Raw genomic sequence first — 27,396 nt, forward strand, 5'->3', positions numbered from 1 at the left:
CCTGGGCCCGCCCCCACCGCGGGGCAGCGCCGGTGCCGGCGGGCACCAGAGGCACTCGGGGTCGCGCCGGAGGGGCGCCCCGGGCCTCGGGCCGAGTTTGTGCTCCCCCAGCCCCGGGACACGGCCCTGCCGCCCGCAGCACCCGCCCGCGCCCCCCAGCCCCCTTACCGCACAGGCAGGCCTGCCGCTACCCAGGAGAAACTCCGGCTGACTTAACAGCTTCCTAAGTTTGGAACGGCTCTTTTCCAAAATATTTTTCCTGCAACTGATCTATGTACTGAAATTACCAACAATGAAACATTTACATATCAGACAAGAAAAGCATGGCTAGGGCTTAAAAATCCATGTCATTTTTAATTCAAAGATGACCAGCATTATTAAACCAACTGACGATTAACACATCTGGCAGGTGCAATGCGTGTGATTCATCTAGAAAGCTGTTCCAGCAAAAAGGGTGAATTCCTATACAGAGGTGAAGTACACAATTAGCTGTCGTTACAGAGCATCCTTCAACAGCCACAGCCAGGTGAAGGTGGTTACTCACAGTTTGTGATACACAAACTGGTGTTCTCTAAAATGAGCAGGAGTTCCTGTATTTTTCCACAATGAGGCATATGCACTGGAAAACAATGAACTACCCTGACGGGAAGCGAGGAAAGGGTGACCGGTGTTTGTCCCGCACAGTTGTTTCTCCTCCCTTGCATTGCTGTTTTATCGCAGTGCTTAGTGACTTGACCTTCTGTTGCACAACAAGCACTTAAACCAAAAAATGTCAGTTCTGTTTCCTTCTTCACCTCACGTCTCTGCTGCTGACATGGCGATACTGATAGTCAAAAGAAATTTCGATCTGAGCATTAGGAGCCGCTTATCTTCTGGAAGAAAACAAGTGCAAACCCAGAAGTAGGCAGAAAGGATTCACTAATCGCCTCTCTTGTGAGACTCGGTAGACGTACTGAAATAGACACTGGCAGCAGTTGTTTTTAGAAATTATCTTATGATGAATTCAAGAAGTAAGTACTGGAACTAACACCACTTGAAATTACAACCAGTTTTCAAGTGTACTATAGGCACATTATCCACTGATGGAAGTCAGTGACTAGATCCCATAATGCTGAGATTCTCCCAGTTCATCTCTGGGGCTGCAGTTCCAGGAAGTATGAATTTCTCCAGATTTATTTCTTCAACCACAAAATGTTGATAACATACACTCCCTTACACTGTGAAGCTGAACGGATAAACAAGATCCAACGGACCTACTACATGGAGGTTTTCAAAAAGCCTTTGATGAGGTTCCATGCCTAAGGTGGTGGGAAAACAAAGTTGTCATGGGATTGGAGAAAAGGTCATGTTATAGGTTTGCTAAAAGGTTACAGGATACAACAGTTATGGCTGTTTAAAGGGCAAGAAGGAAAGAGCATAGCATAATGGTATTTTTTTCAGGATAGAGAACAGTTAGCCGGGGGGATTGGTGGGGCCAGTTCTATTCAGTATCTTCATCAGTGAGCTGGCGAAAAGAGCGCCCACATAGCGAAGGCAATACTAAACATATCCAGGTAGCTACATGACATGTAGAAGGCAAGTAAAGCCAGAAGGAGCTCATAAAAAGGTGGCAAATGAATGCAAGGCAATACATTTGGGGGAAAAAAAATCTAAACTAAGCATAAATGGTGCTGAATTCACACCTAGTAACTAGCACTCAGAAAAGCAATCTTAAGAGTCATGCTTGATGGTTCTCTGAAATCAACTGCTTAAAGTGCACAGGCAGCCAAAAAAAAAGCAAACAAAATGGTGGGCATCATCTAGAGAAGTACTGAGAATGAAACAGAAAGTATCATTTTGCCACTATTTAAAACCTTGGCCCAATCCTCTTCTTCAGTGCAGCGCCTGGTTCTGGCCTCCAGCTGTTCAGAAGAATGTAGTGAAGTTAGAGAAAATGTGGAAGAGGTCACCTAAAATGACCAAGGCAGTGGAGCATCTAACTGACATGAAAAATATAAAAAGATGGGAACTCAAGCTGGAGACTGAGGATACAATCAAGGATTGTAAAAGCAACTCAGTATTGCACTACATTCTGTAATACAAGAACTAGTGGCACTGAAATAAGAGGTCAGTTTAAAAGTGGTAAAGTACTTTACACAGTACATGGTAACCACCTGTAGCCTGTTGCCAGAGGTGCCTGTGGAGGCAGATTGTCCCAGGAAGTTCAAAAGAGAGAAGAAAAATAAATGATAATATGAATGAATACTAGAGGCTGGGATAAATTCTTTTAACATCCTTAATCCAAATACAGTTGACACTGCAGAACTACGAGGAATGCAAACAGCAGATATTAACCAGGCTTGTGTGCTCTTCCTAAATAACATCTCTTACTGCGACTGCCAGAGATAGTGTGTTGGGCTCATACTACTATAGTCTGGCCCAAAAAGGTGTTTCTTATGCCTTTATGTTCCCTTTGTGTGTTGTAAGGGAAAAGACATTGCTGTTGCACAGCTGTTATTACAGTATCCTGTCCAGGGTAAAACTACAAAGCAAGTAATTGTTTTTGTGGTTCCTTTTTTTGATTATTAAGGCATACTTTGTCATCTTGCTCATTTTCCACTGTCCTGTGCAAAAATACAGTCAACACTACTACGTTTACAGTTATCAAACTAGCAACATGAAAGACTGAGAAATAGCATAACACAAGCCAGTTGACCACAAAACATATTTTTTTAAAAAGAATAGATATGCAAATCAGCATCACCCTGATTATGAGCAATTCTAAAACAAGCAGATATTAACAATGTTATAGGAAATAACTGCTGTGCCTGTTTTTCAGTCTTTCCTTTTTGTAGAAAAATAGTTTCTTTTCTTCATTTCCCTTTTTACAAACTCCACGCCGGGCTAAACCCATAGTTCATCCAATATCCAAATGTTCAGCCAGTTTGGCTTCCATCAGAAGAGGCCATTTTGTACAGTTATCGATGATCTGAAGTAGTCAAAAAACATGAATCAGACTTCAAAACTTAGAAAGAATGGCCTAAAGTACAGCAGACTTCAATTAGGTTTATTTGCCTTCTGTTTTCTGAGCCTGTGAGGCATCTTTTGATCTTATTTCCTCAAGAGACATAATGTCCACAAATTTAGGAGTTCTGTTTGTGTTCAAGAAAACTGAAATTGTCATTACTTCCGGTCAAGAGCAGAGTCCTTAAGAAAAATATCAGATACGTGACCAAATTGGAAGTACTGGTAATACTGGAATAGAAACAACGTATGAAATATGGCTGAGTCTCAAGCTTAACTCTGAATTCTAGCCAGAATTTTCATAGCTAATAGAAGTTCTTGGGTATAGTTTTCAACCCATTCCTTCATGCAAAGAAAGCAAGCTGTGAAACTTGAGTTGACATGCAGATTTCCTCTAAATTTTGTAGGTTTTATTCAAATTTGTTTCCAGCATAACACTGGGAGAGAGAGGAAAAGAGAAATATTTGATGTCAGCTATGAAGGCCAATGGTTTGGATGATTCCTCTCATTTGTTAGATGAAATGGGTTCTAGCACTCCTTGTTTGAATGTGTTTCAGTGTTTTTCATGAGTTTTCAGACAACCTAAGGCACTAAGTGTTTACCTCCCTTGTCATAGATTCAGGCTTAGTGTCACGCTGGATGTTTCTGTAGCTTCACACATCCCAGTGGGTTACCATTTTTCAGTGGCAGTGGTGGGGTGGTGAAATTCCTTTCCTTCCTCTTCCACAGGAACCGTTACGTCATTCCCTGGAAAAGATTCTGTTTCCTGCTCTGGATAGTGCATTGCCAGTTCCTCTTCCATGCTTTCCTGGGCATCAACATTACTTTCACATCCTCTAGCAGCACAGTTCTTGCCACTAGGCACTTCTGAAACGGACCCCACAATAACAGTGTCAGCCTTCATGATGTATATTTTTTCTGAGGAGGAAAAAAATAGTGCTGAGCGTAGTTAACAGTCACTGCTGACCCTAGAGATGGTTCCTTTTCATGCAAAATTTGTATTTGGTACTCAGTTTTTCTCCCCCCACCCTCATTCTTTTTTCTTCAGAGGCATACAGATCAAGCCCATCACTGTGGAAACACAGAATTCACTAACCCACTAGAGCTTTTAGAATTCACACATTGTAAGTTGTCTATTTTGCTGTTTATTTATGAGGTACTTTTAATTTTGAAATAAAAGCACCGACCATACCAAGTGATAAAGAAGGCCTGCACATTTTATACTATACTGTCTGTTTTTGGACCACCGTCAGTGGGACTCTGGGCATTTTAGATAAAGTGGATCTAGGTCCCATGTGATGAAGCCACTGCGCTATAGCTAGGACTACAGGAGAAAGAGAAATTAGAAAAGGCAGTAAGATATTCACGAGAGGCTGTTAGAAGAAGCAATTAATCAGGATCTGGGTAAGACAGATACAGAGAAGCCAAGGTTTATGGTCCTGCTGTTTCAAGAAGCAATAATAACTGCATTAAAAGCAGCCTTTGGGCAACGATCAGCACTGTACAGAAATTCTGGGTAATTCTCTGGGGTCGTAGGACCAGCAAAGAAATTAATTTCTTCCCAGCAGAGAATCAGACACAAAATTTTCTGGGATAGACTTGAATCTTGTGTCCAGCTTGTTGGCCCTACTCCTTTACAAAAGGTAAATGAGGCCTTTGCTATTGCTTGGACAACTACATTCTATTCAGAAGGATGCTTCAGATCAGACACTGTAGGTTATTGTAGGAGATATTTGGGTACGGTAAGTCAGACAATCACATTCATCCAAAGTCCATCACTCACAGAAAAAACAGAACGGGCATTTAGTAAGGAAAGGTTGGCCCTAGTAACACCAAAAAAACCCCCTTCAAATAACCTCGAAACTGGGTTTGGAAACATAGCCAGCATGTCTCATGTAGACTGCATATTGAGTAACGATTCTCCCCCGTTAGTAAGCTTCCTTGCTTGACTTTATCTCCTACCCTATACTGTAGTCAAAGACTTTATGGGAACATATGGGAGACACTTCAAGCTATTACTGTGAAACCAAAGTGATAGCTTGAGACATGTGAAGTACAACTCTCGTTAAGTATTACATAAGCATCTTCCAGCTGACATATTTTGGATTTCAAATTTCTTTTGCAAATGTACATCTTCTGGAATGAAAAAGAGGAATACGAGCATTTTTCTGTAAGGTTCCTAAGTGAGTAAGGTAAATGTGAAAACAAGAAAGTGTTATATTCAAATGAATAGATACACCAGAACTGGCGTGTCAAAGGTTGACTTGCTGTCAAAGGTTCTGCAGTTTCAGCCCCAATCTTTTTAGAAGCTTTGGACATTTTGCAGCTTACTAGTAATCTCAGAATGATGGTTGAAGAACTGAAAAGGCAAGAGAAAAAAAAATAATCAAGACTCACCAATTCGATTATTCGTGTGGTCTCTCACTCGGGAATCAATAGGGCAATCTGGGGCATTTCCATTGCTCTGTGTCAGGTCAGTCAGACTCAGGTGAGGACCACATGCTTTTTCTGTGCTGGAGACCAAGTTATTGTTCGTTTCCAAAGGGAGGGTCCTGTCAATTAACTCCTCCTCTTCTGGCCTACTGTCAGTAGTCAGTATGATCTGCCAATACAAAGAGGAGAGGAGAAGTGGGGTAAATGTAAAAAGAGCACTGTGAAGACTGCAATAGGTCTACCGAGTCCTTCTGCGGCAATCAGAATAACATAATGTACTTCATAGCACCACTGTCACAGGGAGTAAAAAATTGCAAAGTGCTTAACTGACACAGGAACGTAAGTTTTTTCGAACTAGGTTCCTGTATCACTTAAGGCCATATTTAAAAATAACGCTTCTATAAGCTGAATTTTTTATGACATTTGCAAGAATGTACCTCACTCCCACTGCAATCCAGTTTTCTGGACCTGCTTGGATACTTTGGTAAATTCCACTGCCTTGTCTGCAATTTAGATGCCGATGAACCTTGCAAATCCACCTTTGTCATTTTGACTTTTTGCTGCAAGCCTAACGCTCTCTGGTCTTGTTGCAGAGTGTGCTATCCTGTCATACAGTAGCAGCCGCATTCTGGGGGGCTGAAACTTAGTAGCACTTTTCAGCAAAGAGTGTAACATCAGTAAGAAAGATAGATGCTGGAGGTAAAAATTTTAAGGGATTTGCACAGAAGGAACTTATAACAAGGTATTTCTCATATTTAGTTGTGAGATAAGTTCAGAGGACAAACCTGTACAGGTATGTAGTCATATAGTGAGAGTCAAACAGTTAAAACTGAAAATATATGGTTTAACTTCCTCTTAGATTTCTGCAAAGACCTACCATTCTCCTATGGAAGAACAAAACAAGCCAGAGGTTGAACTGGTTGAACTTCAAAATGGAATTGCCTCAGCAGAACCACAGGTAGGAAAACCTAGCTATTATGTGAAGAATTAATTCCAAACCGTCCTTTAAAAGAAGAGCCAGAATCTAAGACAGGTTAAAGGTCCTGCATGACAAATTTCTGATTGTTTCTAGCTCTGTTTCTGTTTCTACAAGGTTGGAAAAAAACATACTATGATCTTGAAATGTGCAGCTTAAAACTCTTGCTCACATCTGACATCATTATGAAAGCAAGAGTGTAAGCTCCCTGCAATTCAGGAATTAGCAATGACACACTGAAATTACGATAACTGATTGCAACCAGATTTATTAGAATAAGTAGTACCTTGTATGTGTGCAGATGTACCACATTGAAAAGCAAACTGATTAAAAAAAAAAAGGAACGGTCTACAGAGTGTTTTAGCAGATATGGACATTTAAAGATAACAAGCCTAATAAACTGAGAAGACTCAAAGGATGAAAAATGCTGTAATTTCACTGCAAGTGGAGTAATCAGAGCTGTGATGATTTCAGCAGCTCAGGAACTGCTTTCTGTTGTTACCGTGTCAACTGATGTTTGTCTTGTTCACCTGCAAACTATACTGTTAAACCAGAAGCAGGTCCTGATGGGAAGTCTTCCAGACAAACAATACCCACTGTGTACCTATATTACAGTCATGCCAAATCCTGGAAAGAGGGAAGGCAATATGGATGGAGACAGAAGAGTACAAATCCCACTTGTGTGAATGGAGCAGAAAGCTAAAATGGGACTGACAGACAGAGTTCTCCCAGAAGGTAGAAAAGTCATGTTCATCCTGTGATTTGGGGTCTTTTCCCATAGAATGCCCCATGAATGGCCTAAGGCCAAACCAAATACTCCCTTCATAAATAAGACTGACAGTATCACGTTATTTAACACCACATTAAAGATAGCCCAGGACATAAAAATAGCAAGCCCTAGTACATCCAATCACTGCACCTACAGGATCATGTGTTACAGGGGAAAGTCCAAACAAAAAGGCTGGCACTCTTTGACAGGACATTTAAAAAATATCATTATTTACATTGGAATAGAAAGCGATCTGTTTTGGAATATTGTTCACACTTACTGCACATTTGTTTGCTAGGTCAGAACCTGCAATGGAAAGAGAAAAAATTATCAGAAGAAAATTCACAGCAATCAAAAAAATGTTCATATTTGCTCTGAAAGATCACTTAGCCATCACCTACTCCACCACCCAACCCACCTGCGTTATGCTTTACCACTGAGGGCACCCTCCTGTGACATGGCTGAGGTGAACAAGCAACATGTTGCTGCCAAGATCGTGAGCTCCTGCTCTCCCCAAAGCCCTCTGCAGCCATCCCTGTCACTCTCCCCACATCACAAATGATACTCAGCTATTGAAACGATGAAATGATGAACTGATTAAACTTTCTAGATAAGCAGAAGACAGGCTTATTTAAAAAAAACAACCAACAAAGAGTAAAAAATGTTAATAACTTTCTACTGCATTAACAAGTTGGATCAATTCATTGTGTGGTCAGATGAATATTAAGGGGGTGGGATTTTATGCAAGGATGGAGGAAATGAACACTGGGAAAGAAGGGAGCGTACAGCATCCTTCTGCAGCACCATGAAGCTAGCTGGGCTCAGGCCTACTATCTTAATTTTATCCTGACATGCGGCCACCTTTATTTTCAATGCATCAGTTCTATAATGCTTCACAGTAAGAGTTTCTATTGCGCAAGGCAAGTAAGGAAGCAAAAATCCCATTTTGAGAAAATTAAGCCGCACACAAGAGGGTTTAAATTGTATTCCTGAATAAAGAGTATAAAAAGCTATGGCGTGTGGTGAGTAGGAGAGTCTAACACAACAGATAAAATAGATCACCCAATGAAAATGGAAGCACTGAGAAGGATTAGTTAGTTGGCCAGGATGTGTGCCCTCCAGGGGACCCGGCCAGGTTGCCGGGGCTCCCGCCCCCGTGTCGTGGCGCACACCCGCGACACCCAGCAGTGCCCGGGGCACCCACCCAGCCGCTCGGGTGCCGTGGGGGCAGGGCGCCACCTAGCGGCGCGGCCCGCCCCTCGCGGCGTCAGGGCTGCCCTTCAGGTGTCAGCAGAGACGTGCCTTTGACAGGAAAAAACCTCCACGGTTCAAGTTAAAATGGCATAAAATTCCATATTAAAACTATCCACTTATTCTTTAGAGAGATAGATTACAATTCCCAGCCCATCAGTCACTCACCTTGAGAGCCGAGCCCAGATTTGTGTGAACTGACAGATTGCAGATGTGCTGAGAAAAGAAACCATTCATTTAGTAAAACTAAATTGTACAGGCTTTAACAGCTCTACCGCACCCACAGGTCTACAGCCAACCTACAACACGCACATCCTGCTTTCTGTAAGAGGGAATGTGGTTCTGCAGGCACACCCTACATGAAACTAGGCAAAGCTACAGAAAGTCAGTATCAGTAAAAATCATTCTTCCTCTCATGCTGAAAGTCCAACCCCATCCTTGGAACCAACAAATACTCACAAAACACTTCAGGTATCATTTGATATTAGTGTCTGTGCTGAGAGACGACTCTTTCCCCACCCATCTTTTAGTATCTTCCTCCCTAAATTCAGAGCTGCTTCAGACTTTCTCCCATGTTCTCCAACATGAACAGTTTGCCAAGAACCCTTATCTGGCCTGCCTTCACCAGGCAGTGGTGAACATTCTCTTCCCCAATGACTCCACAAAATCTCGGGATTTTTGAGTTCCCAGCTGGCATACACTTGGAGATCAAACAGCACGCTGTGTATTGCAGCTTTAAAAACTCACGCTTTGCTTTGAGAATGAGGATCCGCTTCTTGCAAACCTTCCGTTTCCAAAATAACAGCATGCCCACAAGTAGCACTATCACAGAGAGAACCACTCCCCAAAGAACTAGACCTATAGCACACAGAAAAGGAAAGGGAGTACAGGAAAGGCTAAGAAAAGGCAGAGGGGAAACTATTAGTAGATCTATGTGTTCGGACATAGGTCCATGGACATCATTTCATAACTCATAGGGGATTTGCTGGAAGCTTCCACACAAAAACTGCATTTACCAAAAATAAATCAAAATAAAACATGCTAGACAGAGTCAATACTTTGTTACCTCCCGTCGTCATCCCCTCCTTGGCTGAGGTGGGAAAAGTGCCAGCCAGAGCTTTCTCCTCAGGAGTTGAACTGGGATTTTCAGTTGTCGTGGCACTTAAAAGGATACTAGCAATGGTCACCAGGCTCTCCTCAAACCTCCTGAGGTCAGAGTTACTTGTTTCATTGCTGAATCTCACGGACAAAGTGCTTGGGATGAGGTAGGTGGGCAATTGGTCCAGGCAAACCTGATCATGTGTGGCATTTCCTTCACTTACTGCTACTTTGTTTAACTTGGCACAGCTAGGGAATGAAAGAGAACAGCTCATCAGCCCAGAGGAAACTGCCATGGTACAATGTGAGAGTGTTTTCCAGGTGCCAAACATCCCTTTGGTCATTTTCGTACCACCTGCAATCGTTGCTTTACCTTTTTCTCACCCCTGTGACATTATTTCTTGACCTGGATGCACAGCCGATACTCACAAGCATGTATAACTCCACCATACTTATGAACTAAAAATGAGACAAGAGAGATCCCTTCCTTCCTCCAGTACAGAGTTGTGCAATGGTTACAAAGAGAGGCCTCGAAACTCTGCACACAGGCCCCAAGCTATCCCATCGCCTCTAAGACAGATCTGTATACTTTGCACCAGAAGCACAGAAGTGTCCCTTTTCATCCTTTATTAACTTCAATTAATTATTTTGTCACCTTAAATAACTACGGACTTACTTTGTGTGGGGCTTGCAGACGTCAGTGCTGGAACTTTGATCAGAGAAGGTCCCAGAAGGGCACTCTTCACAAGTAACATCGTTTGTGGAGGTGCCTGAATAAAAATAACGACTGAGACCAACCAAACAAGAGCCACCAGGTCCAGGCCTATGGACCAGAACAGGAGAGATAAGCCAGACAGGCAGGAATTCCTACCTCTGACTTTGACTCCAAAACCAGGCTTGCAAACAGCGTGCTGCTGGCATCGCAAGCAAGTGTTCTTGACAGCCATTTGACAGAACAAGCCTGGTCGGCACTCACACACGCGGCTAGAATTGAAGGAGCAGGGCTTTTTCTCCACGAGCTCAGACTCTGTGGGGAAGAAACAGATGCGGTAACAAAGGATCACCCTGCAAAGAAAATGCACGATGGGCCAAAGCTGAGCAACATCAGTTCAAAGGCTCAGGAAGCAGAACAGGCTGCAGATGCTCTTCCTGATGGCAACTGAAGTCATGAGTAACGGCAGAAGGCTGTAGACAGTGGCTTGTAATGCAAGACAGAAAGCAGAAATCGGACTTGGCCAGCATTGGACGAGAGATTTATTAGGTAGTCCCAGGTCACACAGGAAGCAACACTGATTATGTGCAAGGTAGCATTCTGCTCTCGACCTCGGTAACCAAGGATGGATAATTTTGCTGCTGAAAATTCTAAATGAATAACATATAAATGAAGTGTACATAAAATACGTAGAGGGAATAGAGATGTCCATGTATATGTGAGGGAAAGCAAACCTTTTGCACATAATACACAAGCGTCACATTGTGGCTTTCCTAATTCTTCATTCACATATTGTTCAGGTCCACATGTCATGCAGTCCTCATCTGGGTCCCTAGGACATGCTTTCTTTTTAACATAGCCTGGAGAAAGAAAAACAAAATATGCAGGATGCCTGTTGAGAACCATCCTGCTGAAGTGCTCTTGTAAGCTCATTTACCTGTTAGACCCACTAGCAGAGTCTTCTCTTTGTACCTGCCGTTGGGTTTCTCTAGCACATTTCTGCCCTTCCCACCCAAGCGTGGAGGGATCCCAGCTGTCCTGTTAAGCACCACTACGCATGGCACCCTCGGCCAGTGTGGGCTGCTGCAGAAAGGGCACCTGGCAAGTCATCTGCTGAGTCAGCAGCGACCACCAAACCCGCAAGGGAGCGTGATACTGCCCTGCCATTACTGAGTTCCCAGGCAACCATTTTTCATGTTTTCTTCTTGATTACACATATGAAATCCTAATATTTTGCTAGCTAAGGCATCACTTTTCCTTTGAAAAGCTGCCAGAATTGCCTAGATGCACAGGGATTCATGCAGGGACTACCCCACCTCCCGTGTTCAGAACGGGGCGTTACAAGACGGTACTTCAAGAGCCCCAAACACCCCAGCAGGTTTGCAGTAGGTTGCTTTCTGAGCAGTCCTGCTAGTTTCACAGTTGCCTTGGCAGTTGTGAGATGGTTTAACTTTCCAATCCTTTTCCTTTAAACTACATATGTATGTCTTTCTGATGCTGGATGTATATACTACACGCTTTCTGTGCTCGACACTTCCAGCTCACCCAGACTCACTGCTCACGGTTTGCAAGCATACCAGCCTTGATCTTGCAGACCTGCTGTGCATATGCAACATGCACGAAGCTGAGCAGCTGGCTGAACTAGATGACCTCTGGAGGTCCTTGTCAAACGTAAGCTATTCTGTGACTCTATGTTTATGTCTGGTAATCATTTTCTAGTGAGTAGCTTTTAAAAGCATCTGTCTGGCAAGCTAGGTACAATAATGAGCTAGGAGTATCGAAAGGCTGGGACAGAAACATTCCTAATATTTCAGCTCCTGAAACAACAGATGAGGTATTCTACCACTGGCCATAATGCCAAAGAAATTAGAAGGTGCAGTGGTCAGCTGTGACCTTGCAAGGAGGTGGAAATAACTGCAAGAGGGTAAGGAACAGCAACAGTTGCAGAAGCAAAAGGAAAACCTAAAGCAGCAGCAACACACAGATAGGAAGAGTTGAATGTTTCACAGGTGGCAAACAGGAGGGACATGAATCCCAGTTTCAGCATCCAGCCTGCATCACCCAATCACAGAGTTATCCACAGGGAGGGAGAACCTGGCAGGGAAATAACTCACCTACTATACATTTTGACAAGCATGATGTAGGAGAGCAGGTAAAACCAGCTGTGCTATATTTGGCCCACTAAATACCACCAGGCAAGCCTGAACGATGCCACTCCCACCTGCTCCAAACTGCTTGTCTGAGACTATTCTTTTCGATTCTGACTGCTGAATCTCAGCACTCAGGTGTACCTGCACGTGTGTCACTTTCCCCTTCCTCCCCCAGCGACCCAAAAGCTTTAACTTCAGTTATTTGAGATTTCCTGTACACATGGGCCCCTCCCTTGGGGGACGTGCGCCCCAGGTGCAGTAGCTTTGAAGCTTGACTAACAGTGTCTTCTGGTGCTGCTCTCCACTGACTGTGTTCATGGCTCAACAACCAGATAAAAGCCTGAGCAGCAGGAATACCAGCTGCAACCACCTGTACAGAAAAATGTACTGAAAGTAAGTAGATGAAACAAGTGTTTTAAGTGGTTTTCTTTTGTATGTGCATTCATTTACTCCTAAGGATTTGCTGCTAACTGTGGGTAGGAAATTATCTTGTGTGTTGACTGCAGTGCTGCCTCGTGGAGCTAGATACCTGATTTAGAGTCTAAAACAAACAAAAAAAAACCCCTGCACACAAAAAAAACCCCAAAACCTCCACAAAAAACAAAACACCTGCACAAAAAAAAACCTGCACAAAAAAGGTAAAAACCCATAAACAAAATAAATAGAAGTGGAACACCAACTTCTGCCTAACATGAGCTGTTCTAGCATTACCATTATTTCCCATGAAAGTCTCTACTCCTCCCCTTGACAAGCTGGAAATACTTTGTTCTGTGATGCCAGAAAGAAAATATTCTTCTGGTATCCCAGGAATGAGGTCTCATTTTACCTGCACAAGAATTAAGTACATGAGAAGAGATGTGGCAACTATAGAAATTGATTAGAATGATCTTTTGAGGTTTGGTTTGAATTTTATCTTGAAATTAATTTTGAAACGAAGGATGGCTTGCATGTGGGCCAGTGTGCTCAGATTGAAAGCTGTACATCTGTGGGCTGGAACAGCACAGAAAGTGAAGCCAGGCTGCATCAAGAGTTTGAGATGCTCCCCTTTGATTAAATGGAATTTTAGAAAAGCTTCTCTTTCTTTGCAGTAAGCAGTTGAGTTAGTAGCAGATATGAACAGGTTATTGCTTGAAGGAATAGGGAAAGATTAAAATGAAAAAGGATTCTTACAAGTTTCTGTTTGAAGGAGGCCCTGGAGGATGTGAAGAGATGTCCAAGACTGACATGAGGATGTGGCAACAAAACGAGTTTCAGGAGGTGAAATGATTGAGACTGGTGGCTCATTACAGCCAGATGTAAATCAGGTCTCTGCTTTTCACAGGACCTCACTATGTCGTCTGTCATTATGGGAGATTTTGGAAAGTATGGCTTTGAAGGAGAAAAGAGCTTTTCTTGGGACTGGCTCAGAGTCAGATCCCCACCCCTCTTCTTCTTCTATGGCACCAGTTTCTCCATCCCTTGGTCTTGTTTACTTGTACAACTTCTGAATGATTCTAGTGGTGTGGCCAGCAGTACAGATGTCCCCAATGTAACTGCATGCAAATGCTAGCAACCCAGAGCTCAACCCCTCTTTATTATTACAGCACAAATAAATGTCAAAAATTTCCTTTAAAAAAAAAAAAAAAAGAGACACAACATTTCTATAAGAAGAGCTTGATGATGGTGAAGTACCATAAAATGCCCCACCCACTGAGGGGTTTTTTGGCCAACAGGGAGAGTTTCAGACATTTCCAGAACTCTTGTCTCACTGAGGTGTTTCCTGCCTCTGACCTCATGTGCCTCTGAGTCACAGCCAGCTTCCTGCAAAGCTCAGTGTCCCCTGGCTGGGGGCTCTTCCCTTGCTCATGTGAGACACTCTCTAAACTAGACTATGAGGGTTAATGACAGATTTTCCACACCTTCATTTTATATTTTTGTCTCTGATCAGAAACTTATTTAGCCTAATTTCACTGTGCTATTTCACACCATGAGGCAAGCTGAAATGAATTCTTAGACCTGCCTACTTCTAGCTACTTCAGATTGTCAAGTCAACCAATAAAAATCACATTAAAAGTTCTAGCAATTTATCTTGTTTGCAATTTACAGATTGTTTGCATGCAGACTGAACAAAAGCAGGGGTGAACAAGTTCACATCTGGATCCACACTAGACAGTGATTCATGAAACAGCACTTCTCTCCAGGGACAAAAGCAGTTCTGGAGATACACATGTGTGACCATCTCTACGAGAAAGGCTCCATGTTAATCTGGTGGAATTATAAGCGTACTGACCTGAGGGACACTTGTAACAGCAGCTTCGTGAAGTTTCATCATAGAACCAATTCTCAAGTGTATCACAGGAATGAGATGGGGCTAGTGATGTCTAGAAATTGAAACAGACAAAAGATACAATTAGGAAACAATTAGTTTTGTATTAGCAGATCTGGTATCTGTCTCAAGTGACGGTAGTTGCAGATAGAAAGGAAAAGCCTACAGCTTCTTGAAAGTTCAAGTATCCCCAAAGCGATTTAATTACTGTTGCCCATATGCTTACACAAAGATTGCAATATCTAGTGTGTTTAGCAATAATTCAATACGTATCTTCGCTCAGCAGGCTCTTTTATCTGAAAGTCATTTAGACACGGGAACACTGCAGCCCAACCCATGTATCAAGCATTTCAGCACTCAGAGACTAACTCCTTGTTTCACACAATAAAAAAAGGTACTGGCATTGCCCTACAAAAAAGTTTTTCAGCCAATCCACCAAACACCCTTTAAAACCTAGATGCAACACCACCAAGGTCACTAAAAAAAGCTTGTCTATTAGTCGGCATCTCCTTTAGAAATCTTGTAGCAGTTAGCGATTTTTAGCTTTTTTTTTTTAGTTCGCTGTCCCAAAATGATCCCATATTAATTTGAGATAAGAATTTTTTAGAAAAATAAATAATAACCCCGCCCAAATCTCTAACATCTGTAACAGCTTTCCAGCTGTGTGCGCACTGGAATAAGAGGTGGTGTCATAGTCTGCATCATCTAAATCTAGCTAGATTAGCTGTAATCCACAAAGAAAAATTTTGTTTGCAGCAAACAAGTCTTTCTGTTCAGTTATTTATGCAGTCATAATGCTTGAATTCAGCCACCTAAAGATATGTTTATTGTAAACCAATACACTGTCTTACCGACCATTTAGGGATAAATCCTATACTGAGAACAAGAGGTTTTTGCCTTGAAAAGAATGCTACAAGCACTTACACAATGAAGCCCTTATTGAAATAACTAATCCCACTTCTATTGTGAGTTAAACAGGGGGTTTTTGTGCAGTTTTCACAAAGTTTTCAGGTTGTTCCTGAAAACCTTGACTACATAACTAATACATATTTAGTTACAAAATACCACACAATAGTTCTAGTATTAGCTTAGAAAATGAGACTTGGCTATGAAACATATCAAGAAGCATATAATAAGATTTCATCTTTTTACAGCAGGGCCACTACATGCTTTGGAAAATTACAGTGCTACAAGTTCTCTGATGAGAAAATCAGATTTTTGAATTTGTTATCTCCCTTAATAATCCCCTAAAAATGTTGTTACCTGAATTTCATTTTCAGTATTTGCTAGAAGTACAAATGGCAATTTTTTGTAAAGAATCAGCAGATTCCCCACAGATTTTCCCACATGGTACCGGTAGAGCGGTTAAATAATTCAGAAAACCTACACCTCACTTTCTGCAGATGAATTTCCCATTGGTCTTTGAAATAATACCCAGTGCCTTTGTATGCAGTGCAGAATCTTACTACCCACCTAATTTCACAGCCATATTCTCCTGTTCAATACGCTGTTCTTTTTATGGCAGGACCACAAAACACAGAAATTGTTTAACTTGCCCCAGATTACATCAAAACCCAGGAACTTTCAGTCAAGGAGGAAATGAACAAAAGGAGGAGAAACAGAAATTTATTGAAACCATTAAATTTCATCAAGCTTCAGTAACAGAACTAAGAAATCCTGCCTGACACATTTCTGCACTAACTCCTGGCCACGCAGCCTCCCCGCAAAGCATTTTTTTCTGGCTTATTGTACAGAGGAAATAGCAAATGTCTGCTTGCTCAGCCTGACCCAAATCAAGCTTACAAATGTGCACCCTGTATTTTTCTTTTCTGAATAGGAAGCCCCAGACTGCAGGCAAAGGAAGCGGAATCTCCTTGCATCTGCATGGAGAAGCACCGTGGTTAGCTAGGTACTCTGAGACCAAACTGGGTACCAGGAAATGATAACGAGAGCAGCCACTAGACAAAGGGTCATTCAGGAGTCAATTCAGTGACATGAAGTGGAAATTAACTAGTTTTATAACGAAAATTCAAGGAGTAACAGCATCCTGGCCGTAGATAAGTCATCCTGGATTAGTTTCTCTGTAAGAGCTATGGGAAGTCACCACAAAAACTTCATCTTCCCTTCTTAGTTCTCCTGGGCAACCAACTCTGGCTGCAAATGATACTGAATTTTAAATTGGGGTGGGAATACAATTCATGAGTGATTTATGCAGCGTATAAGCTTACATCTTATTTAATTGTCTCCTTTGGGATTTAAATAAAGGACTACTGTCTGTGTAAAAGTGTGAGGGAAGGGCTGCTTCTTGAAAAGTGACTTTGTCTAAAATACTGAAATCGGTTTAGGATTAGATTCTGCTTTTAGTTACAGCAGTGCAAATTCTGATTATGAATTTGACCTGATGCTAGCGCTGTGATAAATTGCTGCATGAAATATGCATACATACCACACAAATTATGAGAGAGTACTCAAATCTTTTTTTTTTTCCTTTCCACAAGAGGGCAGCTATATACTACTGCCAGCTACGCAATACAGGACAGCCAAAGCTTTAGAACAAATATTGCTTTCAGGTGTCCAGCTAGGAGCACAACTTTGGAACCACCTTTACTGTTTACCGAGCCAAGCCCAAAGTTCTCCATTGTAAAAAGAAGTCATTTTAGCAAATCATGACATGATTTCTATGGCTGAGAAACCACCTTCTGAAGATCCCATCGCTTCTAATCCATAGCTCCCTGCAAAATGGCTTTAACAGTTGCTGGCTGTTCAGTAGAGGTGTTTCATGAGTATGAAGCTTACTAAAATCCTTCCAGTGATAAATAATGTACATATCAATGCTCAGCAGTCATCATCTCCCCATTCTTGTCATTTTTTCCCGTTTGATTTCTAATGTGACCTGTAACAGCAACGCAACAATGCAAAGTTCTGCTCTTAAAACTAAGAGAAAGGCTGACCCTTTGTAGACAGCATACTTTAAGGTAAGGACCCAAGTATAAACCAAGCCCTCATACTTGTAGCACTTCATGCTTAAAAGCTCAAAATTAATTACATAAGCAAAACTGGCAGTGCAGAAAGGCAAATGTCACTAAAAATTATATGGGCTCTGCTTCTTAACGTATGCAAGGCATTTTGTAAGCTAAATCGCAAGTTTTCATGCATCTGGCATTGTGCACTAAGAATCCACCAAATCTTCCGTAAGCTTTTGGGGGAGTGAAAGAAATTGGTGCCTAAAACCAAAGAACACGCCTTGAAGAAATGGCAGAGGTGAAGGGCCAAGGTCTCAACATGTTTTAAGTCTTCCATGAAGCAATGGTGCCAACTCAATTTCTGCCGAAGTTTGATTAGGCTACTTTTGAGAAAAGGGTGAAACAAAATAAGCCATACAAGGATATTGCAATTTTCATTTTTCTGTCTGTATGTAATGAAAATCATGGTAGCAAGTTAACTAAAACAAAAGATAAGCAGCCAAAGACATGAAGTGAAAAAGAAACAGAAATGTGCATTATTAGTGGGTAGCAACAGGCTTGAACTGAGGTGATTTACCCATTCAGTGACTGAACATGAGAATCACCTCAGTTTCACCACCTGTAACTACTCTTCCCACACAGAAAATACCACCTCTGACATGTCATCAACAATTAGGGAAATTAGGGGGCAAGTTTGCAATAAGATATTAGCTTGTTTGATCTTTCATTTTGATGAGCTCAGTATTTCTAATCAGGAAGACATCACTGGAAACCATTCACCAAGAAACACAAGGAATTCTAGATTTCGTATTTCCCATTCCCTTTACAACTCTGTGCTTCTGGAAAGATACCTTAGGCATTTTCTTGATTTGACCATCATCTTAAATTTCTGTGTGCAAGACAACTCCAAGTGATGTGATTGACATGTTTGGGGTTTTCGTTCCTCAGCTGTTGGCTAGTCCTTTTTAACAGCAGAAATCTAGACAACAACCATCAAATCCATCCAGATTTGGAGGGACTGCAAAATAGTTCATGCGTATCTGTCTAGCTGTTTCTGGACAGAATGAGTGCTGTAGTTATAAAATACTTTAATGCTGATCAACCAATACTGTTAAAAAGCAAAAAGTATTTCAGTGGCTTGGCCAAAAAAAGCATTAGATTTCCACAGAATTATGGAAGCAACATATGTGCATAACTTCTCAGAAATTAAGGTGGTTGAACCGACGTATCTACTTGCAATAGCAGCTTAGCATTTCTGCATGGTGGTAAGCCTACTACAAACGGCAGCTGGAACACAAACCGGACTTCTGACCCTCACCTGCTACATACCAAACCGCCTTGGGTGAACCGCTGTTGCTGAGTAGTCCAGTAGGACCTTGGACCTCCAGCCTTAACTCTGTATAAACCCACAGCAACGTGCCAGCGAGGCCACCACAAGGCTGAGGGCAGGAAAAGGCCCCATAGCTTAATGTTCACGGCTGGTGGTTCCGTTCCTGGCTCTGTCATGGCTCAGCCTTAGATGTGTTACCTTAAAGTCCTTGCTGCACCAGGCCCAACGTCTGTCTGCGGCTGTGGGTACTGTTGTGGTGGCAGCGCCAGGGAACCCCAGACAGGCTCTGCAAGGGCATACAGGACATATTGTCCCTTCAGTCCCACTGGCTCCTCAACCTTAGATTGCCTTGCCTTTACCAAATCTTGTCCAAACTGTTGCCAATAGTGCTGTAAACACTCACCCTGCCAAGGGAGGATAGGTCAGTCTGCCACAGCAGAACTTACAGAACTCTAGCTTTTCCAGGGAAATATAACAGCTTCTTTCCACTCAAAAACTTGGGTAAACAGTTTGCTCTGGAGGACATCACATGGTGTCCGTAATCAAAACAGGCAGGGGAAAAGCTAGTTATCTTCTAACATCATGGCTACAAAAGCAATCTGGTGACAGCACAGAATGATCCTGTTTAGATGAGGGAAATTCTGAGAAAAATTCCCACCAACAGCAGCAACACTGACCTCCCCAGCACAGACACATGCTGTGCCGAGTTGCACAGACCTGTTCTGAGCTGCGGTACCAACGGCTGTGACTGTGGGAACCTTCTGTGCACCAGGTTTCTGGTATTGTGGCCAAGGTGATGGTAGCCGACAGCGGAAGCTTTTACAGAAAATGTCCCTCTTGTCAAGCCTTAATCAGAACAGGGATCACCTAGAAAAAGGGAGGGGTTTGCAAGGGCAGTGAGGAGAAAAGGGAAAAATTCATGTAAAAAGTGGTACTTCACATATGAGGGCTCAAGAAGAACACAGCAGGAAGGAAAAGCATATGTGCTCTTACTGCTTTCATTGCCAACAAAAATCTCAGCATTAAGACATTTCTAATATATTTCTGGTTGTGAGCGCTTGGACAAAACCAAGCATTATAAAATATTGAATAGAACACAGGAGGTTTAACTACAAAACAGTGAAAGTCTTCTGCCTTGGACCACTACCCTATTTGTTAGTATGAACATAAGTCAAAGAACCCTTTTTCAATACATCCTAAGATGAGGGTGGAAATTTAACCCTGTCTCAGAAAAAAATATGAACTTAATTACTTTGACTCAGGATTGTGTAAATATCAGTAATAAAACTAAATTTTCCAGAGCAAAACAAGTTTATTTAAATTAAGACTCCGTCAGGCAGAAGCTGAAGGTTAAGGTTTGACTTAGCAGGTCCTGGTTGCTCATAAATAGCTCTTGAAATGAAAGGAAGGGATAAAGCAAAGGAGACAGAAAGAAGTTTCAGCCTTGCATTACAAAATCTCAACACTATCACCTTCTTACAAAAAAGCATCACCTGTGAGTGTTGGTGTGGGGGGGTCACCTTCCTGATTCCACGATGCCTGTGTGTAGAGGCCCACAAAAAAGAAAGTGCTAAGGAATTCTCCACAAGCAGTGTTGGCCATTTCTTCTGGCTCCAATATGCTTACAGAAATTATCAATTATCCAGTGAGAGAAGATTCCGTTCATCATTTTTGCCCCTTACTACTTATTTTGTAGGGAAGGATTTGTGCATAAGAACTTTAACTTCTGCTCCATTCCCTCCTTTTCTCCCTGGAATGTCTAGAAACACTGAAGAGTGTGGTATAATCCATACTGAGCAGCAACTAGCATGTGGCTTTGCATCAAGGAAATCTCCAATAAGTTTTACAGAACAAATTTTCCTCATCTCTGCAAGGAACAGAATAAAACACAGTAACCTCAAAATCCTGTTTAATTAAAATTCAGAGTATTTTTCTCTTATCTTTTGACTGTCCCTCCTCCTTATCCACTCTTGTCTGAATCTCAAGACAGAAACAGAACTCAGGCTCTACCAGGGGAATTAAAAATTTTAGCACAATTTCACTTTTTAAGGCATCATTTCCTACTCTTTCCTGAAGAAAAGAGGACGTTGTACATTTCCCTGTCCCCTCTCCAAAAGATAATTCAGTCCTAATGAAGAAATACCCATTTTATCCCAATGACATATAGTATTGTCCGTTAGGTACTTACAGTTCTGTTTATTAGTATGTATTGTTAAAAAAAAAAACACTTAAAATTCAAGGAAGATCACAGAAGTGTTGGTGGGTGGGGGTGAGGAATCCAGCTGTGGTGGACAGTAGGTCTTTGTCCTTCCCTCTGATTCTGAGGAAACTGCATGGATGGGTCTGTATGAAGAACAGATTAGCCAAGCAGGAATACGTGTCTATTACAGCTGTGCTAATCCTGTGTCTCTTTGCCATCCAAGAGCGCAATCCCACTTCTCCTCTCTTGCCTGTACCTGCATTTTCCTTCCCCTCTAACTCCTTGATTGTCTGAGACTGAGAAATTGTGTTTCTACAGGATTAATCAGTTCTAGGAGTTCATTTGACTGAAAATTTTGCTTTCTGAATTTGTGAAGTTGGTTTTCGGTAGGTTACTGCAGTGAAACAACTCACTTAGCAGCTGCACAGTCATGTACACTAAATCGACGCAAGAAAGTTGGCACTCTGTAGTCAGAAGCAGGTGCCCCCGCCCCGGTGCATGACAGCTCTCTGCTGACAGGCACAGCTGTAATGGGAAACCTCACAGGCGTTATTTCTGCATCTGTATACTACAACAGAACTGGGATTGCATATGAAGCCACAATGCAGAGTTTGTGCTGCTTTATGCCAGCTGCAGAGGAACAGATAAATATTTAAACTAACAAGAAGGTAAGCTGGTGTAGTAAACGATCGCCAGCATAGCAGAAAGCCTGCCACTACCAAGTTAATCTGTACTTTTTTTGAACAAATTTCAACAAGCCACGAGTCTGTATCAGACTAGAAATTTGCATCTGGTTTTACTCTAATACGAAGAGTTCTTAAATTGGGTTCAGTGTACTGTTCAAATGGAGGGTGGCAGAGAGAATTTCCTGCATGCACTTCAAATAAATGTTTTTTATTAAGAAGGAGCAGGAATACATCTTGTGAAAGAAAAGACCACAATTCACATCCTCCTCGGACCACTCTGCAACGTGGTGGCCAGGGATCCCTTGGCTTAGTGCTTTCATTGATCTATCAGGTCAAATATTTTATTTAAATTTTTTAAAGCACTGCAGATCAAGGTCCCATTAAATAAAGCAAACATATTTGATACAAAGCATTTGGGGTTTTCAGTGCTTTCTTTTGAGAATTTGTTTTAGAAAATGGGCTTTTTGTAGCTCCTCTCTGTTTCCTTGCACCTACAAACACATTTGCCGTTCCAATTTAAGTAATGGCAATTGTAAAGATGGTACTGAATTCAGTGGGCTACTCTGCAATTCAGTCAGGACAAGGTTTGACTCATTTAATTATGGCCTTTTGAGCTCATAGAGAAAAAGTGATGGTGAGGCAGAGTAAGAAATCAGCTTGCTACAAATGAGCTGTCAGTCAGGAAGAAAGCGCATTACGGTAAAAAAAAAATCTTCTACCAGCATTGGCTATTCTAGAACTGACTAATACTGTAGCAAAACAGTTGACTCCCTTTCAAGCTTCTATCCAAATTCTGACAGTACAAAAGCAGCCAATAATCTAAGACTTCAATTAGTCAAGATTAATCTGTTTAATAGTAAGGACATCATTAACAAGTAAGAATTAACTGACAAACAAAAAAAGCAAACAACCAAAACCCAAACTGTGGACTCAAGTAAGGTGGAATATGGTTTAAAATATGAGCAATAAGCTTGACTTGCTCACACAAAACAGTATCGCTTGTATTCCTGTAGCAGTAAAAGTAAGTGTTGCTGCGATAGAGGTAATATAGAAAGACAGTGAAAACCTAGCTGCTTATCCCAGCAAGACCTACATATTTATTTTAGGTAACTGATGATCTTGCAGTGAGTCTGAACGTTGACAATGAGCATCAGAAAACCAAATTTTCTCTCTGTCCCTTTCATTTTGCAAACAAGACACCAAAAGTGATGCCAAATAGCAAAAATACCCTCTTTTTTTCTATTGCCTTTCTCCTAAAGCAGTTTGCATTCAGCAGACCAGACAAGCTTATCTAAGTGCTCTTCAGGTGAGTAAGGACTACAGACTCCAATCCTATAGAACAGTGATCCTTCTATATTTCAGGAAGGAGACAGTGTCAGGACAGATAACCAGGGCAAAATAGAGCAAATTTACAACGTGGGAGGGGAATTCACAACTAAAGACACAAGGGTGAACTCCTACTCTTACCAAAAGAGCCAGGAGGATCCTTTTCAAATGTCTATGAAGAGGATGCAGGACTTGGTTATTTTCAAAGATCTAATCAGAGTCAGTTTCTTGTAAAAAATCTCCTGACAGCACAAGTGATGTGCTGTATCATTCAGTTACAATGAACAGACAGGTGTCATAGTTAATATAGGCTCCTATTTCCACTGCAAGGGAAAATGGCCAATTCCAGGATCCAACACAGTGCGCAATTACTCACCTACTTGACTTTACCTGTGCAAAGAACCTCTCTAACTGACCTTTTTTTTTTTTTTCATGACCACACATAAGTGTCAGCCAGGGAAATTACCTGGATTTATGCCAGGTGCTGAAGGCTCATTGCCACATGATCCTCTAGGGAGGAGGGGGTGAGTGGTGGTGGAGGGGAGAGCAAACCCACAAGAGGTGATACAATCTGAGCAGGGAGCTAGCTTGCATCTACAGCATCAGCTGTGAGTAGTCGGCTGTGTCTATTTTAAGTCAATTTTATGCAGAAATAATAGCCCATTCATGAAGAAGTCAGTGTCAGAGGGGTGGGTGGCTATAAAGAGGAAGGTATTTTATTGTTTTGTTTGCCTTTACACCTTCCAGTTTGCCTTTACACCTTCCAGTTTGCCAGCCCTGACTCACATCAGCAGAGTGAGCAGAATGAACCAAGCTCTGCAAGGAACGTGTCTGTCTCAGAGCACCCGGCTATCCATGCAAAAATAAAAGCCACTTGCCCAAACAAATGAGAACACTCCCCCATCCCTAGGAAATCTCTCCTCATTTCCAAGCTGTGATGTGCCTGGAGGTACAGTAACACTGGCAATGCCAACAGAAAGATGCAGATCATAGCTCATGTCCCCTGCTCCTGCCTGCAAAGTTCCCAAAGAGGGGAAAATCTCCTGGCTGCTCTGCTTTATAACTTTATCTCTTCGTAGCTCTGCTTTATACCTGTATCACCGTGTGTTGCACAAAGCCTCTTTGTTTCTGTGGACACCTACTACCCAGCACCCAGCCAAGAGGCACAATGGCCCTGAAGCCCAGGGTGCTGCCAGACCTCTCCAGGCTCCTGCATCCTGAGGGACTGCAGGCTCCTGGTGCCACCCTGCCTTACCTGTGGGGCTGTCTGGATATCCTGGAGAAGCAGTAGGAGGCACAGTCCTTGTGCCAGGCTGCAGGCAGCCATCTGCAGTGGTGTCAAAGCTCCCCAGCTCCCAGCATCACAGGTTAGACAGCCAGGTTGCTCCTCCTGGAAGTAGAGATCCTCCCAGGGTCCAGCCTAGTCTTGCTCAGTGATTGTTCATTCAATCCAGGGCCATTCCAGCTGTTCAAGGCAAGCAGGAGACAGGCTTTGAGACACAAGCAAGCTGAGAAAACAATGCAGAAGGAAGGAGGAGGGGGAGCTGCCCAAAAAAGAAAAGTAAAAGACAAAACAAAACCGCGTCAATCACTAGTCCCGGAGCTGTCTGGTTTCTGTGAGTCGGTTGCCTGCATCAAGGTTGTCACCCGAGGTACACGGCTGGCTGTGCAGCAATGCAGGCTCCTGAGTCATCTAGGCTACCCTCAGAGAGCACTTCACCACCCCAAAGCCTTGGCCAGGCATGAGTCCAAGCCCTGCCCCATCCATCCGCCACACTCTCGAGAGCTGCAACCAAGCCTCAAGAGAGTTCCCAGTAAGAAACACTCATTTTTTTCAGTACAGTCATTTAACTCCTGTTTGGGTGAGTGTGTGAAAACTCACAACCGGCCAGGGTGACTCCATGAAGGTTTAGGCTTTACACGTTGCCATTTAATCACCAACATACCGCAGACCATCCTTTTGAGAATCCTCCTTTTTCCTCTAGTCCCACTTGAAATCAGTTCCTGTGGCTGACAATCATCCCTCAGACTGCCACTTGTCATTTCACTCACTTTCATTTGTTGCTCTGGATAACGTTTTTTGGCTACAGTGCCTGGGAAAGATTTCAGTCGGTTTAAGGTGTCACAAAGCTTTCTTATCTGCCCTAAAAGTTTTGTCAAAAGTAAAAGTTAGCCACTTCAAAAAAGGGCAGACTGCCTTGAAAACTCTCTGAGGTGCTCAGAAAAATAATGAGAATTTGAATTCTCACACCCATGGTTTTCGGCTTCTCACCCTTATCAGCAAAAACAAAAAGAAATGAGAAAAGATTAAAAGTCAGATAATTGATTTTTATTAAAGACCCACAGCTACCTCACTGCCATCACAACAGAGTTCCAAAGAAAAGAGCATTCCATGGAGACCCTGGGATGACGCAAGTATCTTCTTTAACTCACAGCTATAACTCTTTTCAGTTTAACTAATTGCCTCTATTTCTTTCTCCAGAATACCATCTTATAAAAACCAGGCATTTTTTGCATTGCATACTGTGTATTTGACATACAAACTAACCTTATTTCTTTCTTCACTCTGTTAGATTACTTCTCAGTTTCTAAGCTCTCTTAGCTGTAACAGCTGATTGTAGCAGGTATGCCTTTAAAGTCTAGAGACAACTAAGTATTTGAATGTCCAGATATTTCATTCTTGGTTTTTCCAATTAAATAATGGGCTAGAAAATGTCTTAATCTTGTGTAGCAATATGCCATTAGGCAATTCTCCCAATTTATGAGTGTGTTTTCAAATGACATAGTAGTCAGGGCAATTGGTGAGCTCTGTTTTGGGGGGGGTGTGGTTACATGGAGGGTTTCTTTTCTGATCAGCTCCTATCTAAGCTTTTCTAGCAAAAGTACAGGAACCAACATAAGACACAGCCTGGAAAGTTTTAGCCTCTGTAAGTTACACTGCTGAGGTCATCGTATCCGATACAAAATCTAAGTATCTGAGTACAAAAAATCAAGTGTGAAATACTTTCCAGGACTGGCAACAGTTTTCTGGCCTGTTTTCCAGAAAAAAATAAGACTGAGATGAGCATACTGAGCATTTTGTATATATATGTGTGTATATATATATATATATATGTCATATATGTGTATGTCAGTTCCTTTTCAATCAATGGTGTCAATAATTTTTTAACCTGCTAGATAACTTAAATCAAATGTGGTTCAGTCAATGTCATTAAGTTTTACAGAGTTTCATGGAAGCAGATGACTTGGACAAAGAGAAAGATACTCTCACTGAAGGAAAGGCTGCAGTGGGACACCAGTGTTCCTCAGAAGAAAGAATCCTTCTCACACATACAAAGTGAAACCAGGCTTCCCAGCTGCCATCCTTCTTAGAACTAGGTATTAAAAAAGATGGGAAGTGGAAAGCGCCTATTGTTACTGCTAGCTTTTTTGGAAAGGCTATTACCTTTCACGGTGCTATTACAAGTCTGTAATAAAGGCAACGCCAATGAAAAGAGTGATGAGGTTCTGTTTAATAGGAATGTTCCAACCTGCATGCATTTTTATCTGAATGCATTAATTTCAGACTCTGCGTGTTTTGATTTCAAATACAATGGAAGGGGCTTTCCAAAAGAAGCCCTATCAGTAACTGGAAGAAGCACCTCTGTCTTATAACAAACCCACACTACTGTTCTCTAAATGTTGCCTATAATTCCTAGAAAATAATCTTCTATGTTAGTATAAGAAAAAAAAAGAAAAAAAAAAGCAGAACAAATAGAAGCAAACAACCAACCCCTATTTCTCTGTTCTTCCACCAGAGGACTATCAGAAAAAAAGGGGAAACCCTCTATGAGCATGCTATTATTATTTATGTTTATTTGATCACACACATCTGTCTCTAACATCTGAATCTCCTTTTGGTTTAGGTGTTAGAGGTAGCAAGGCCCAAAGATAAGGTTACTTGGCATTTTTTATTTTAACTAATTAGTTAATACTGAACTTAGCTAATGCTTAGGTAATTTTTATACCAGGTCTCTGATCTACAGGGATCACCTGTGAGTCCCATGGAGGAGATCAGGGAAGGTCCTGTAAGTCAGCGGTTATTCAAACATCACTTGACACCTAAGCAAAAGAATGCAGAGACCCAGCTAAGCCATGAGGGAAAGACTCTTCAACACATGCCCAAGGCGTTCCTTCAGCACTGTCTAGTCATTG

General features: G+C 42.0%; 1 protein-coding gene across 4 annotated transcripts; it reads right to left on the minus strand.

Annotated features, from left to right (window-relative positions):
* Positions 1 to 328: 328 nt before the first annotated feature.
* Positions 329 to 27,020, minus strand: TNFRSF8 (TNF receptor superfamily member 8). Of its 4 annotated transcripts, none has more exons than XM_055703978.1 (12): positions 25,149 to 27,020; positions 24,458 to 24,667; positions 14,662 to 14,752; positions 10,977 to 11,102; positions 10,402 to 10,557; positions 10,207 to 10,300; positions 9,499 to 9,779; positions 9,180 to 9,290; positions 8,601 to 8,648; positions 7,462 to 7,487; positions 5,401 to 5,605; positions 329 to 3,870 (listed from the first exon to the last, which is right to left on the minus strand). In XM_055703978.1, exons 2-12 carry the CDS (start codon positions 24,527 to 24,529, stop codon positions 3,674 to 3,676), a joined length of 1,407 nt encoding a protein of 468 aa, XP_055559953.1. In that variant the 5' UTR covers positions 24,530 to 24,667; positions 25,149 to 27,020; the 3' UTR covers positions 329 to 3,673. The 4 variants fall into 4 exon arrangements, with proteins under 4 accessions (XP_055559953.1, XP_027658050.2, XP_027658049.2 ...); XM_027802249.2 differs by having other exon boundaries at positions 329 to 3,921; positions 25,149 to 27,017; XM_027802248.2 differs by lacking the exon at positions 25,149 to 27,020 and adding an exon at positions 24,783 to 25,136 and having other exon boundaries at positions 329 to 3,921.
* Between the last annotated feature and the right edge of the window lie 376 nt (positions 27,021 to 27,396).

Source organism: Falco cherrug, chromosome 3 (genome assembly GCF_023634085.1).
Source record: "Falco cherrug isolate bFalChe1 chromosome 3, bFalChe1.pri, whole genome shotgun sequence".
Classification (NCBI taxonomy): Eukaryota; Metazoa; Chordata; class Aves; order Falconiformes; family Falconidae; genus Falco; species Falco cherrug.

Excerpts from the sequence above, each read along its gene's own strand:
- TNFRSF8 (XM_027802249.2), bottom strand. The coding sequence starts at position 24,529 with ATGGCTGCCTGCAGCCTGGCACAAGGACTGTGCCTCCTACTGCTTCTC. Across the intron at positions 8,649-9,179 it reads CCTCATTCTCAAAGCAAAGC|CACATCTGCAATCTGTCAGT; the intron begins GTGAGTTTTTAA and ends TTCTTTTCTCAG. Across the intron at positions 5,606-7,461 it reads ACCTAGCAAACAAATGTGCA|ATCATACTGACTACTGACAG; the intron begins GTAAGTGTGAAC and ends TTGTATTGGCAG.